Source organism: Acipenser ruthenus, chromosome 18 (genome assembly GCF_902713425.1).
Source record: "Acipenser ruthenus chromosome 18, fAciRut3.2 maternal haplotype, whole genome shotgun sequence".
NCBI lineage: Eukaryota > Metazoa > Chordata > Actinopteri > Acipenseriformes > Acipenseridae > Acipenser > Acipenser ruthenus.
The window spans coordinates 7,575,355-7,590,226 of NC_081206.1; the positions used below are offsets into that span (position 1 = coordinate 7,575,355).

General features: G+C 37.1%; 1 protein-coding gene across 11 annotated transcripts in view; it reads left to right on the forward strand.

Moving 5' to 3' along the window:
* The window catches only part of LOC117970756 (ral GTPase-activating protein subunit beta-like), a 31,244-nt gene extending 18,692 nt beyond the window's left edge, over positions 1–12,552 (forward strand). For 2 of the 11 annotated variants that reach the window (XM_058991076.1, XM_058991077.1), the window contains 17 exons: positions 72–136; positions 429–561; positions 3,497–3,630; positions 4,081–4,263; positions 4,525–4,676; positions 4,792–4,979; positions 5,354–5,460; positions 5,627–5,782; positions 5,945–6,154; positions 6,552–6,710; positions 7,269–7,434; positions 7,687–7,809; positions 7,919–8,055; positions 8,590–8,698; positions 8,884–8,962; positions 9,980–10,128; positions 10,547–12,551. In XM_058991076.1, coding sequence (XP_058847059.1) covers positions 72–136; positions 429–561; positions 3,497–3,630; positions 4,081–4,263; positions 4,525–4,676; positions 4,792–4,979; positions 5,354–5,460; positions 5,627–5,782; positions 5,945–6,154; positions 6,552–6,710; positions 7,269–7,434; positions 7,687–7,809; positions 7,919–8,055; positions 8,590–8,698; positions 8,884–8,962; positions 9,980–10,128; positions 10,547–10,740 — 2,444 coding nt within the window. In that variant the 3' untranslated portion in view covers positions 10,741–12,551. Of the gene's footprint in view, positions 1–71; positions 137–428; positions 562–3,496; positions 3,631–4,080; positions 4,264–4,524; positions 4,677–4,791; positions 4,980–5,353; positions 5,461–5,626; positions 5,783–5,944; positions 6,155–6,551; positions 6,711–7,268; positions 7,435–7,686; positions 7,810–7,918; positions 8,056–8,589; positions 8,699–8,883; positions 8,963–9,979; positions 10,129–10,546 lie in introns of all 11 variants that reach the window. The other 9 variants (XM_058991071.1, XM_058991073.1, XM_058991074.1 and 6 more) reach the window with 9 other exon arrangements.
* Positions 12,553–14,872: the final 2,320 nt, after the last annotated feature.

The window sequence follows — 14,872 nt, forward strand, 5'->3', positions numbered from 1 at the left end:
TTGTCTGGTTAACTTCAAATTAAGATATTAACTAACTGCGATTTTATGTATGTTTTCTGTATTCATTCCAGGTGCAATGTTAAATATTGTTCAGGATTCAGCACTTTTAGAATCCATAGGAGCACAATCCGAAATGGTAAGAACTGCACATTTCCTTTCTAATAAATCCTCCTCTTTTAGTTTAGGATATATTTGTGGTATCTAAGAAGCAGCACCTTAACAACTTTAGTAAGTGCCCAACCCAGTAAATGACATAACATCTTGTGATTACATCTGTATTCAACCAATGCACTGCTTTATAAGGAGAAATGTTCGCCAGTCTCTTCTGTCCTCTGTGCCCTATCAATGGAATACATCTAGCTATTGTATAAGACACTTGAATAGCTCTGTGCCTTCTCTTCCCTTCCTGTGTTGCTGTGGTGTTGCAGGGCAGTAGTGAAGGGAGTCACCTGAAGAGCCATAGCCGCAATAACAGTGGGATCAGCACAGCCAGTGGAGGGAGTTCAGAAGCCACCACTCCAGACAGCGAGAGGCCAGCACAAGCTCTCCTGAGAGACTATGGTAAGTCAGGATGTTCTGGTGTTTATCATTGCTAGATACTGTGGATGAAACACTCCCTGCTCAAGGAACACTCCTCTTTCTTGCTCCTATTTATCAAGTGGATTTACTTCAGTGTGCGATTTGCAAAAGTTTTGTGAAAGGAAAAGAAGTGTTATAGCTAGTGAGAAACAGTTCTGTGTTCATTAAGGGATCTGACATACACCCAAGTTGTTGGAGTAGTGGTTAGGGCTCTGGACTCTTGACCGGAGGGTTTGGGTTCAATCCCCAGTGGGGGACACTGCTGTTGTACCCTTGAGCAAGGTACTTTACCTAGATTGCTCCAGTAAAAACCCAACTGTATAAATGGGTAATTGTATGTAAAAACAATGTGATATCTGTATAATCTGAAATAATGTATAATGTGATATCTTGTAACAATTGTAAGTCGCCCTGGATAAGGGCGTCTGCTAAGAAATAAATAATAATAATAATAATAATAATTTTGTAACCGATTAGCATGCTTTGCTTTTACAGGAATTGTGTAAATTGTACCCTAGAGTAAACATCTTTAAAAATGAGAAGTTTTGTGTTAATATACTGTTGTATACAAAGATTTGTTACAGCTTAAATTATACATTTTAATTCATGCGTTATATTATATTTTTGCTTAGTTGTTACCATATTTACTCTGCATTTCTTGAAAGTTTGAAACCAAATACTGCATACAGAATTAATTGAATTGATGAGTAAAAACATTCTAGGCTCACTTCAACTTGAACTCTTCTATCAAATGCACTTGTTTTTTAGTATTCACAGTCCCATGTAACTAATGTGTCCATTGTTTACTAAAGTTTTTGCAAGTGTTTCCCAGAAGCCCAGTTTTAATTCTGTGTTGCTCTTAAAATGGTCTTCGTTTTCCATTGTCATGTGAACTCTAAAATTACTAAATGGTTAAGTAAGAAGCATAAAAAAAAAATAACCACCATATCTGTGGATTTGCCATTTTAGCTAACATGGTACAAGTGGTATGGAAATGTAGAAAGCGTTGGGTAAAACGTAGCTGTACGTGCAGCAATCTGTTTTCCTAAATGTGTGCCGCTTGAGTGTGGAGTGTTTAAACTATTTTCTCATTTATTTTTCAGATATTTTTATTTTCATTATTTTAAATGTGTTTAGTAATTTTAAATGTTTTCAGTTATTTTAGTTTATCAAACTATTAAAACATATTTTCAGAGTTGTATAAAGTAAAATGCCTACCATTGAAGTGTGATGCAAAAGTGTATTAAATATTTATCCATACTAATTACATGCATTAGCAATGAGGACTGCAAAATGATCCTGTTCACAGTGTTGCAGACTTGTTCCTAAAGTAATACTAACCAAGCCAGAGACACATTTAATATGAAGTGAATCCATGCTGCACTCAGTTTAAGTACAGTGTGCATGACTAATAAACTGTAGATATTCAAAATCAGACACATCTAAGATCAGTGACTGTTATGTTCAAAGGTAGCTTGTGGTTTAAATGACAATTAACGTTTGATGAAAACCTAATTTATACAGGTTGTCTAATATTTAACCCTGGAAAAAAATGTATTGCTGCACAGAATATTGGTAGTTATGATGTAGGTCTTCAAAGTTAGCTGGACAACAGTATCCTAAACTTGGGGTTTGGTTTGCCCAGACTGTTTCTGATATACAGAATACGCTTCTAAATGTATTTTAATTGTGCCAGGAAGATTAACATTAACTGTAGAATTTTGTGCAAAAGATGTTGCACTAGCAGTATAAGTAGAGCACTTTTTGAATTGGATTATCAGTCTAAAAAGTGAAAGCGCTTTTTGTTTTTTTCAACTGCAAATTTTAAATAATTATGAAAGCTAGGTGTTGAAGTGATAGCAGCTCCACCTTGTACTAACTGCAGAACGGTATAAAGAAATGTGGCTTTACATTGACATTGAGCATGAAAACTAACACACTGAGGAGGTGTGAACAAGAAGTGACAGCCGTGTCTAATGACGTGCCCTTTTTCTGACCTCTATTGTGATTTGTTACAATATTCCGTTTTTAAAGCACAACCTTATGAAATGGCAGTGCACTACGGTTTGTGTTGATCCCTGTGTACTGACTTTGGATTACTTGCTGCATAAAAGAACAGTTTTTTATATCGTGGTAACAGTATTATAGAAAAGAGTTCAAATCTTTGCTGCTGGGCTGCAATCTATAATAATCTATAAAAAAAAAAAAAAATGACATGCACTGTCTTTCAAATATTGTAACTATGTTCCAATTCTTCCGTAGCAGTAGCTAACAAAATATGATAGCTCATTAATTGTAGTGTTCATCAGAAGGTGTTTCCAGTAATAGCCCTTGTTGTGTTGGAATTGTGCTGCATGGATTTTAACAGTGTGAAATGTTTGTTGTGTGCCACCCATCCCAATTGGCCTGTGTTAAATTCTCCAGTTCTATAGATTATCATCCCTATTCACAAGACTTTTTTTGTAAGGAATGTTTGTGTTTTAAAATCCATTTTTGATTAATTTAACCAAGTTTGCAGGTTACAAAACCTTGAATGTCTATAAACACCCTTAAAAAGAATGCTTCATGCTTAGGGGCACATGTTTCTACAAAAGAAATCTACTTTGCACTAACTATATTGTAGGCACCCCACAGGTCCATGTGTGCCATGCCCATTTTAAACTTGTTTATTAGTCCAAATTTGACAAACTGGAGAATACTTTGCCTACTTGCATACATACAAATTCTCTTCATTCAAATACTGAGTCAGTTTGTGATGATTTCTCCACAGAAGTTGCCGTCGGGATGGCAGTCCTTTAGTTGTTGTATGCTGACTGTGGCTACGTGTGTTTGTTGCTCGTCGGATTGCTTGCTCGTAGTTACTAATACCTAGTTGTTTTCCCTCTCTGTGGTGTGTGGTATTGGGGTTATATCGTAGCTCTTCATACAGATACAGCTGTGGGGCTCCTGATTCGCAACATCCACCTGGTGACACAGAGACTCAACTCCCAGTGGAGACCTGACATGAGCATCTCCCTGGCTGCACTGGAGCTTCTTGCTGGTTTGGCCAAGGTAAAGAGGCAGATTCAGGTAGCTCCATTTAGGGTGGGCTGGCTAGGGCAGTGGGTCAGTACCCCTTCCTTTGTATCTCAATGCAAAACTACTGTCCACATGACTAGGCAAGGAGACTGGACAGCAGCTCTTCTCCGACAGGCTTATGAGATGCTTGTAAAGTTGCAAATGGAAAGGATAGCAGGGTTGCACTGTAAGTAAATCTATTGTCATACGATAAGCCATATAATTCAAAGTAGTTTATTTAATGAAGAGAATCCTGATTAGCCTATATAGTAGTTGATAACATTTTAATACTACATAGTACTGCCATTATAATCTTTCTGTAAAGAACACATTGATAGTTCAGTGTTTTTTTTTCCACAGCACTTACATTTTAACATTGCATATATTAAATGGATACAATATGTTTTATTTAAATTGTTTTATGTTTTTTGTTGTTGATTTCAGGTGAAGGTTAGTGTGGACTCAGCAGACAGAAAGCGTGCAGTCAGTTCTGTTTGCAGCTACATCGTGTACCAGTGCAGCCGCCCAGCGCCACTCCACTCTCGAGATCTCCACTCCATGATAGTTGCAGCATTCCAGTGCCTGTGTGTGTGGCTGACGGAGCACCCTGACATGCTCAATGAAAAGGCAAGTCATTTATTTCATGCAAATAGCAATGAAAGCACCCTGCATTGCAACAAAATGTGCTTGATGCAATCCAGGGGGATACCCTGGTGCCCTAAAATGCTCTAACCCATAGCAGGGTTTAGGCTGATCAAATTGAGATTATATATATATATATATATATATATATATATATATATATATATATATATATATATATAATTTCTTGCTATTTAAGGCTGTAGTTTGCATGGGATTTTAAGTGAACCCTTGTTTGCTTTTCAGGATTGCCTAATAGAAGTGCTGGAGATTGTTGAATTGGGCATATCCGGGAGCAAGTCAAAGAACAATGGCCATGAGGTGCGATACAAAGGTGACAAAGAACCAAACCCTGCTTCCATGAGAGTAAAGGATGCAGCAGAGGCCACACTCACATGGTAAGGAGCCATTGTTGATAATGATTTAATTGAGAAATGTGTCCTTTTTTTGTATGTCCTCTCCCATTCACGCCTGCAGTTATTTGACTGATTTTACATTATTGTTTTCTTGTAGTATCATGCAGCAGCTTGGAGCCTTCCCCTCTCCCAGTGGACCTGCCTCACCATGCAGCCTTTTAAATGAGGATACTCTAATTAAATACTCCAGACTGACCTCCACAAGTAGAGACAACTTTCGTTATTTCGTCCTGGATAACTCTGTAATTTTAGCCATGTTGGAACAGCCTCTCGGAAACGAACAGAGTGAGTAATAGATTAAGGTAACTTTAGGAGATAGGAATCTGTTTTGTGTGTGTTCAGTTCAAGTATGGAATTGCAGAAAGCATGGACGTAATTGGTTTCAACTGAGAAAAGCCTAATAATTCCTTAAAGAAAATGTCCTTTTTTGTCGTTCAATTATGTATCGGAAAAATCAGAAATCCATGCAAAACACTGTGGCACAAACTATATATTCATATTTAATACCAAAATATCTCTCTATATATAACATTCCTTCATGAAAAGAGAAACTAAATTAAAGCTGTTAATGTAACTTAATAATTTGAAGGTATCACTTTTTTAACGAATGCATTACAGTGGCAGGATGTCTTTTTAATTCGTTGCTATGTGCTTTCCAGCAGATCCCTGCCCGTCAGTGACTGTGTTGATACGAGGGATGTCAGGGAGACATGCCTGGACCATGCAGCTCTACCACCAGCCCAGAGGGGCACGGGCTCACCAGAAGGTAGGGTAGTGGCAACGCATGCCCAATCATAGTCGCTGTTCTGTAGCTCCGATTATCAAGAACTCTGTTTTTATATGAAATGTATTCTCTCTTTTTAAATGTAAGTTTGTATCTAAGCTCACAAATGTTTTCTTCCAAAGCTAATTGGTTTTATCTTGTTTTGCAGCAGGTGTTCGTTCCAGAGAGCCGTCCAGCTCCTAAAAATGACGTTGGCATTCGGTTTACTGTGAAACACAGACCATTCCCTGAGGAAGTTGATAAAATTCCATTTGTGAAAGCTGACCTGAGCATTCCAGACTTGCATGAGATTGTAAATAGTGAGGTAAGAAAGGCTGGGCAAGATCATTTAACAAGCCTTTTAAATCTAAAACAAACTCTGTGCATCTGTAAATTTCAAGGCCAAAAACATATTATATTATGAATGAATCCGTCATAAAGATTCCCTGTGTATTTCTGTGTCTCAATGTGATTTTATGTTGTGCAGCTGGAGGTCCAGCACGAGAAGCTGCGGAATGTGATGGTGAAGCAGATGGAGTACGAGTCGGCTCTGGAGCGGCACAGCGAGGATCTCTGGAGAAACAAGAGCTTCCCTGACCCTGTCACAGACTGCAAGCCCCCTCCCCCTGCACAGGAGTTCCAGACTGCACGCCTCCTCCTCTCGCACTTCGGATTCCTCTCACTCGAAGCATTAAAGGTATTAACCACAGTAAACTACAGTAAATTAATTCACGTGAGGAGAGCAAAAAACATTATAGCCGTATTAATTTAAGGTCTATGCAAGGATGCATAACAGTTCAAGCATCTAGAAACCGATCCTTCTGATGTAGTTATGTTGAGGCCTTGATACTACAGGTTTTGCCACTAAAGCAAAACACTATGAACTGCTGCAGATCTGCCTAAATGGACTGCAGTTGTCCACCTTCTATACAATGTTTTCGAATTGTATAGATGTCATCGTAATTTCTCATTTTCTAGCAGTTGCTCATCAGAAATGTTGGTCTGCATAAGCCCACCTCAGTGTGCTTGTGCCTTTTTAGGCTTTGCAGACATCAACTACTGCTTGGCAGCTAACTTCACTGCATCTCTTTCAGGAGCCTGGCAACAGCCGCTTACCTCCTCATCTTATTGCACTGGACTCAGCCCTCCCTGGCTTCTTCGATGACGTTGGGTACCTGGACCTGCTGCCGTGCCGACCCTTTGACACTGTCTTCATATTTTACATGAGGGCAGGGCAGAAGAGCAGTCAGGAGGTGAACTGCCAGGGGCTTTAAATATCACTGTGTTTTGAGTGGACTGTTTAGTAGGCAACTTGTGCATCTATGGCCAGAACATCATCGACTCAAATCCTGTTTATGGAAGACTGTCGCTCACTTACCAAATCCAATCGGAAGTGTTTCAGCAGTCTTTATCATGTACATTTACCCTTTTGTTCATTAGGGAAGGAAAGATTGTTGAAGAGAATTCAGTTGAGGGTCTGAGGTACAGGCCCTGTAGTGTTTGTCTTTATTTTGTTTTCTTCCCCCAAGCATGTGTCATCAACCACACTGATATTGTGAATACAGTACTGTACATTTCGTGAATGGGCTTGTTTGGTTGTGTTTGTGACAGTCAAACCAAAATTGAATTCTACCCTACTTCAAATTTCCACCAGAATGTGCACAAGTAAACAAATCGTGTGCTAGCCTGGATCAGGCTTTAGTTTTTCATGAACTAAGCCATCTCTCATTTGCAAGTACAGGTGGAGAACATTGACACTCTCTCCTTGTGTTGCTTGTCAGCTTCTTCTCAATTTCTTGGTTTGTTTTCAGATCTTGAGGAATGTTGAATCATCAGCTAATGTTCAGCACAACTTCCTGGAGTTCTTGCTGTCTCTGGGCTGGCCCGTTGATGTGAGGAAACACCCTGGCTGGACAGGAAACGTCTTCACCAGCTGGTCAATCAACTCAAGCAATGGCAGCGAGGGCCAGACACAGGGTGAGCTAGAAACTCAAGAATTGCCTCGTATGGATGTATATCTGTAATTATTCGCACAAAATATGACCTCCATCCAAAGTTATCCACTGTACAACAGTTGCCTTTGAAGAGGCTGCCCCCTAACGGACGGAGAAGATTACTGGTTCAATCCAGAGAATCGTAGTAAAGATTCTTTGTTAGATACAGTATGCCACAAAATCTGGTTAGTTTTGAATAAAGCCTGAAGCTATGACCTGCTTTTCCCCCCTACAGATGAGTCCCCTACCTTGGAGGACACCGGTGGAGGTATCTTCAGTGGAGAGAAGAAGGTGCTTTACTATGCTGATGCCTTGACTGAAATAGCCTTTGTTGTTCCATCATTACTAGATTCTTCTGGTAAGAAAGTTGGATCTCGCTTATTTATTTATTTATTTATTTTTTTTACAAAAAGTGGATACATGTAAGGTTCCAATATGTGATTTCTTTTTTTTTTTTTTTTTTGTAGCTGAATCATCAGAGAGCAGCTTCCCCACCCTGGAAGCCGAGTCCCAAATGGACCTGTTTCCTAGTTTACTGAAACAGTCTAGTCTGACACTGGAGCTCTTCCCGAACCACTCTGACAGTCTTGGCTCTTCACATAGGGTAAGGAAAGCTAACAGTATAATTATAGCCCTGAAGGGGAAACCATTACAAGGTATTGTTAGTACTGGTTATGTTGCACAGAAGGTCAGACATCGTAATATTTGGGTATTTGTAGTTCGTCGTCTAATGCACTTTGTTCTATGTGCATGCACAACCTTGCATGCTTTTTTTTATTTATTTTTTTAACTTAGATTAAGTAAATGTTAGTTAATAAAGTTTGGATCTAAAAAGACAACTCCTATTTGGTGCATTACGTAAACAGCACAACAGAATATTAAATGTGTATTTGAAATGCAAACAGGAAAGTTGAGTTTTGTAAATAACCCCTATAGTTGTAACGTCTTCTGTCTAAACATATTTCTCTTAGTGTGTTTTTTTTTTTTTTTAAAGCTAGTTTAGTTTGAACTATTGCTGCTATATTATCGGTATATATCCAGCATCATCTAGTCCTTTGCAAGTATTGTTTGTGACAATTCAGTTTTACTATAAACAATACCTGTTACTTACATTGAAGTGTATACTGTTTTATGTTAGCTGAGTCCCACAACTAAAGCAAAGAAGATTCCTCCTGGCCGGACAGTGCCTCCACTGGGCCCAGAGACGAAGGTGCTGGTGGTTTGGGTTGAACGCTACGATGATATCGGTAAACCCTGCTGCTTTTGTGAAGAGATGAATGTGTGATTCATGTGCGTTTTAGCACAGCATGCTTTAAAACAAAAATCAGTAACACTTTTTTTTTCCCTTGTTAAAACTGAGAAATAACGTCAACAATGGCTAACAACAATTACTGATGTCGTTTACACCGTTTTCCTTTTCTTTTTTTCCCAGAAAACTTCCCTCTTTCTGATCTGTTGGCTGAAACCAGCACAGGAGTGGAGACAACAACAAACAGCAGCACTTCCCTGAGGTACAGCTCCTGTCTCAAACCAGGGTTGGGTGTCTTCAGAACTGGATTTCAGACCAAGGATTGCATTGGTGGATAGGAGCACTAATGGAAATAATGTGGTTATCATGCTGTTATTGTATATGTTAGGCATATGGGTGAAATGAGGTATAATCGGGGCAATATGGTAAAACAATGTGGTGGAAAAATACAAGTCATAATCTGATAAAACTAATAAACCAAAAGCAGATTTGATTCTCAATAGCCTTTCACTAGCTCTAATTGAATTGATGTGATGGGCAGGTGTTTCTTTCTGTGAAGTGTAAATGTGATTGACTTGTCATATCTTGCTGCTGTATGGGCTTAGTTTGTAATACAATGTTTGTTCATGTGGACCATAGTGAGCTATTAATTCCTTGTTCTTGAATACCCAGTCTTTCAAGGGTTAAGTTAATTTTGTATGTCATTCAAATAGGCAAGTTTATCTAAAGTTATTTTGATAAATTCTTGGAAATTTCGCATTTAAAGGTATGATAACATTTTATTTCAGTTGGACACACTGTAGCATTCATGACGCCTTCATAAAGGCTACATAACAATGCTTGGCTACATGCAGGAGCGTTTAGAATCACTTTGAAAACGGACACAACATGCACACAAGTATTCAAACCAAATGTACTGTTACTGACAAATTGAATGAATACTTGTATGCATGTTTAAGTTCTCAGACATTCTGAAGGATAATTCTCACTTATACAGTTTTATTTATCCTTATAAAGTTGTTGTGAATGCTACATTGTGTCTGATTCAAATTAAACCTCCTAGTCAGAGCAGGAAACTGTTAATTCCTGTTACATATCGGTAGAGCACCTAGTCAGAGCAAGAAAGCGTTGGCTCTTTTTACAGTCTCAATCTGTCAAACCTGAAACCTGTTTTTCTAAAAATACATTTTGAAGTACTTTCACTGATGGTTTTCAGTTATATTGAGAAACGCAGTACAATAATTTGATCCGGAGTATCCTTGTTTTCCTTTCTTCTTAGGCCAGTGACATCAGAAAAGGATGTTCCGATTATTTTTATCCACCCTCTGAAGAGCGGTCTGTTTCGGATCAAGCTTCAGGGAGTCGCAGGGAAGTTCAGCATGGTCATCCCTCTAGTGGATGGCATGGCAATCAGCAGGAGAGCTTTAGGTGACTCCTAATACTATTTGCATGAAAAATCATAACCTGCATAGAATCTCAGTAAACAGTTACCAGGATATATTATGTTTTATTAGGATCTTACGATCCTAGATTTTAATAACAGATTAAGTATTTTAAGTATTCTGTATTAACAGTCATTTAAACTGATTTTCATGCACAGCTCTCGATTTTACAGTGGTTTACAATGTATCAAAAGATCACAAGATCCTAATAAAACAGGACATATTAATGTAAACATTTATTAAAATACTATGCTGTTAAAGATATTTAGTTTACCTTTACAGCCTTAATACATACCTCAAGGTAATGGTTGTATTAAAAAAAAAAAGACATGCAGAGTAAAATGAAATTAAGTGTTTAAAAAGGGATGAGTTACCTGGATTCAATTAGACTTTTTTTTTCGCAGGCTTCTTAGTGCGGCAGACGGTCATTAATGTCTGCCGAAGGAAAAGGCTGGAAAGTGATTCCTACAACCCTCCACATGTCCGCAGAAAACAGAAGATAGCTGACATTGTGAACAAATACCGAAACAAGCAGCTGGAGCCTGAGTTTTACACCTCGCTTTTCCAAGACGTGGGACAAAAGAAGTTGAATCCGTGAGATGGACACAAATAACTGCGTAGATTCTATATATTTATAAGCTATTTTGCTATTTATATCAGCACTTGGTGGCCATATTATATGAATGAGGAGGTTTACTTTGAGCATCAACCAGTGATGAAATATCCGCGCAGCACACAACCCAACCAACCTGCCAGACCGTCGACCGCCCCTCCTGCTTTGCTTCTAAGAAATTGATCTTCTTTAGCACAGTACAGTCGGCACACAATTTTAAACATGTTAAGAAAACAAGGGTGAACCTGGTAGGAGCCTTAAAGAGGTTTACTGTGAGTTGTTGAATATCCTGTATGATAACAATGTCTGGGACTATTGCTGATGTTTTTCTTTTTTTATCACACCAGAATATATATATATTTTTGAAGTTGGTTTGCAGCCTTCATATCTCTGTGTCTTTGTTTCCAAAGAATGCATTACAACTTGTCTGTTTTCTTTTTCCCATCCTGTAGAACAGTATGAATTGTCACCAATAGCTGCAGGCTGTCTCTCTTGAGTTTAATGTTTGGACATTCATCCTTCTGTTAAACAGTTTGGCAGCCGTGTATGATGATAAAGTAGCTCTACAGGACAGTTGCATGTAGAAAAGCATTATCATTTCAAAAGAAAACTGGGAGTACTCTTTCTTTTTAAAAAAAAAAAAAAAAAAAAAAAAAACATTTATATGTGGTTATGAAAGCATTATGGAATTTTCAAGGGCTCAAAGCAAGTTTTTTTTTTTTTTGGCTTACTTCAACCTATATTACATTCACTTGTTCTTGCATCTAGTGTTTGAGAAGTTGAATCTGTCTGCAAGTTTGTCTGTTTTGTAGTCAGCATTCTACATTAAACACCTAGGTACTCCTCATTGATGTCAATGTAACTCCTAGTCCCATTTTTATTATACCAAGCATATTTCTTTGTGTCAGGTGGCTGCATAGCTGTCTGCTTGGTATTGACATGCTGTTTTGAACACATGCTTGTTTTTTAAGGTTGGAATCAACAATGTTTTAGGTCAGATCACTGTTGCAGTTGGTATTTTAATTCTGGGAAAGCTTTGTGAACGATTAAAAAAAAAAAAAAATCCAAGTGTCTTCAAAATATATTTGTGTGTGTCGGTATTTCAGTTTATTTCTCAGCATTTATGGGTGTTTAAATGCAGAGGAAGTGGTTTTTATATCTGCCGTTATCAGGTGAGTGAAAACTGAGGCTTTTTTGTAACCGGGTGAGAGAGAGCGAGATTATATTTACTAAAGGATCCAGTTATGGAAGGCAAGGTGTATAAAAGTTCAAACTATATTATAGGTTAATGCATTTGCATCCTGAAAAATAGTATATTCAAAAATAAATCTATTCCATATTGTTCACGCACACAAGGCTTTATGAAATACAGCCAAGACTAAAATTCACAAGCCACTGTGTGTAAAGAAAAATTAATTAAAATATATATATATATATATATATATATATATATATATATATATATATATATATATATATATATATATATATATATGTGTGTAATCTCTGAATTTCAACACATTGCCTAGATTTGATTTTTTTTCTGTTCTTATGAAATATTTGTATTCTGTAAATATTGCAGGCTTTAACTTGAGATGTATAGAAAAGGATGACTATCTGTAAATATGAAGATGTCAAGTATGTTTAATTTGTCTGTACTTTATCTCTTTGTTCTTTAGGAAAGGCACAAAAGCTTGTTTGTATTTATGCCAATTCTATATCTATATATATATATATATATATATATATATATATATATATATATATATATACACACACACATATATGTGTCCAAAAGCAACACGTTTGGATATTGAATGTAACACATATGTATTGAATAAAATTTGAAAGAACAACTTATTCTGAGTTGTAAAGTTTTTATTTATTTTTTCTTCTTCCTCATTCCTGGAAGTCACATGATTCTAATATTGGTGCTCGACTGGTTTTTTGAAAGATTGCTGTAACTAAGTCTGGACACGGGGGCAGTGTAACCAAAAGTTCTGCAGGTTTGGATTTAAATTACTGGTACCACCCTTGTCTCTTTTAAAAACAGGAACATGAAAAGTCAGTAAATTATTGTGACCACTAAGGGGCAGGATAATACAGGACTCTGTATGTAATGTATATGGGCAATATACTGAAAGTGCAATATTCATTTTATGAAAAGACAGTAATCTACAAGGAAAAGGGTGTTTTGTCTGGGGTCATTTCTGTCATACCAAAGTCTTTAAACATGGAAATTGGGTGGTAGCTCAGTACTAACGGCTCTTAACTGGGAGCTTCACATTGAACAATCCATAGTTGCTACCGGTACAGAGATCCTGTGATACTCAAGTGTGAGTCACTGGAGAACTGCTTCCACAGCTTCAGCTCCTACTAAACAAGAACCTAATTATTTCACATTACATTGTTCATAAATACATTTAGTTGACTCCTGTAAAGTTTGAGAAAGTGGGGAGGGGGTGTTTTGATTGGAGACTTCAACTCAAATGGGATGGGTACTAACAACTACACAGCCAAAGATCACTTTTCTAATTGAAAAAACTAAACCCAGGTAAGTGTTGAATCTGTTAAATAATCCACTGTAAAGTAGGAGACAACTGGATTATTTCAGCCCGGATTCAACACTTGCAGAAATACTAAAAAAAAAACTTAATTCAATTACATGTTTTGATTAAAAGTGTATCGTTTGAGATGCAGAAAAAGGTTTTAGCCAGAAAGTGTTGCCGAATTAACACGTTTCTTTAAGTATTTCTTAATTTAACACTATCGCATTTGTTATAGTTATTACTTATTCAACACTATTGTAATGGCATAAAAGTAGCAAGAGTTTCTTTTATTATTTTTTTTTTTTAACTTTTCACTTGCTTTGAAATAGGTCCTTATGGGTTGTTTGTGGCACAAATGTAGCTGAAACTGGCTATTTAACCTGCAGTACTTATTGTAAAAAATTGACGGTACACAATTCAGATATTGCCAAGTGTTTTATTAAAATATTTTGCTCCACCTTGTGTTATGATCTATGCAATAGCAAGACATTCATTTGGAGGAAGTTATACTGCTGTACATGTTGTTTTTTTCCCTGCTGTAAAGTAACATTTGCAATTGTTTGCTCAATTGAAATGTAAAATGTTCAATTTGTAATTCGGTTTTGTTTTTAGTGTCATTTTGGAACAAAGAAGGTGCCTCAGCTGGTTTCCAAGCTCACATGACTTGTGGTTTTTCACGGGCAGCTTTTCTGTCTCTCATTACCAAGCGAGGGTAAATTAGCACCCTAAACCACACGTTGTGACAGTTTGATTGATTTAAGTGCTGGAAGACTCCAAATTAAGGCTTATAACTTCAATGTCCCTGAGATGCAGTATGTATTGTCCAATACTCCTAATAACAGACTGCCAGGATTTAAATCAAATACATGCACTAATTACTTTAATTAAAAACTCAGTGAGATGTAATACTTATCCTTTTAGGAATTACTCATTTTATGAAGCAAGCTGTGTTCCTGTTTCATACATAAGTAAATAAAAAGGAAGTATTGAAACGCTGGACAAAGCCAAGTTGCAATTCCTGTTTGGTTTATTGGTAATGTCCTGTGATGTAAAGCAGTTTCCAAAACAGCTGCATTTGGGTTTTTGACAGGGTTTGTAAAAAAGCACCGGAGAAGTTGTGAATTTCCCCAATATTTCAAAATACCATTTCGGATCACAACCTAATTTATAATGTGTTGAGCTTTTATTTTGTCTGCATTTGTTTATATTGATTTCCTTTTTTACTGTATCATTTATATTAGTTAAGAAATATTTAGAATGCATTTTATTCACTTTTGAAAAGTCACTGAAGATATTATTGAATGATAATAAACCCCAGGATTGAAACTTCCAACCCCATTTCTTAATAGTGTCACATGACCACGAATAGTTTGTAATATTACCCACAAACTCGCCAATAGTCACTTAGCAGTCAAAAGCCAAAAAACTACTGCCCTCTGACATCACAGGTCTAATAGAAGAAATATTGACTGCAGATTTCACCTTAAAGAGGAAACCTGTTTACCTTCAACTCCAGTACGTAATAAAGCATTATTTGCCACTGTCTCTTTACCCACTCTGTCACTTTG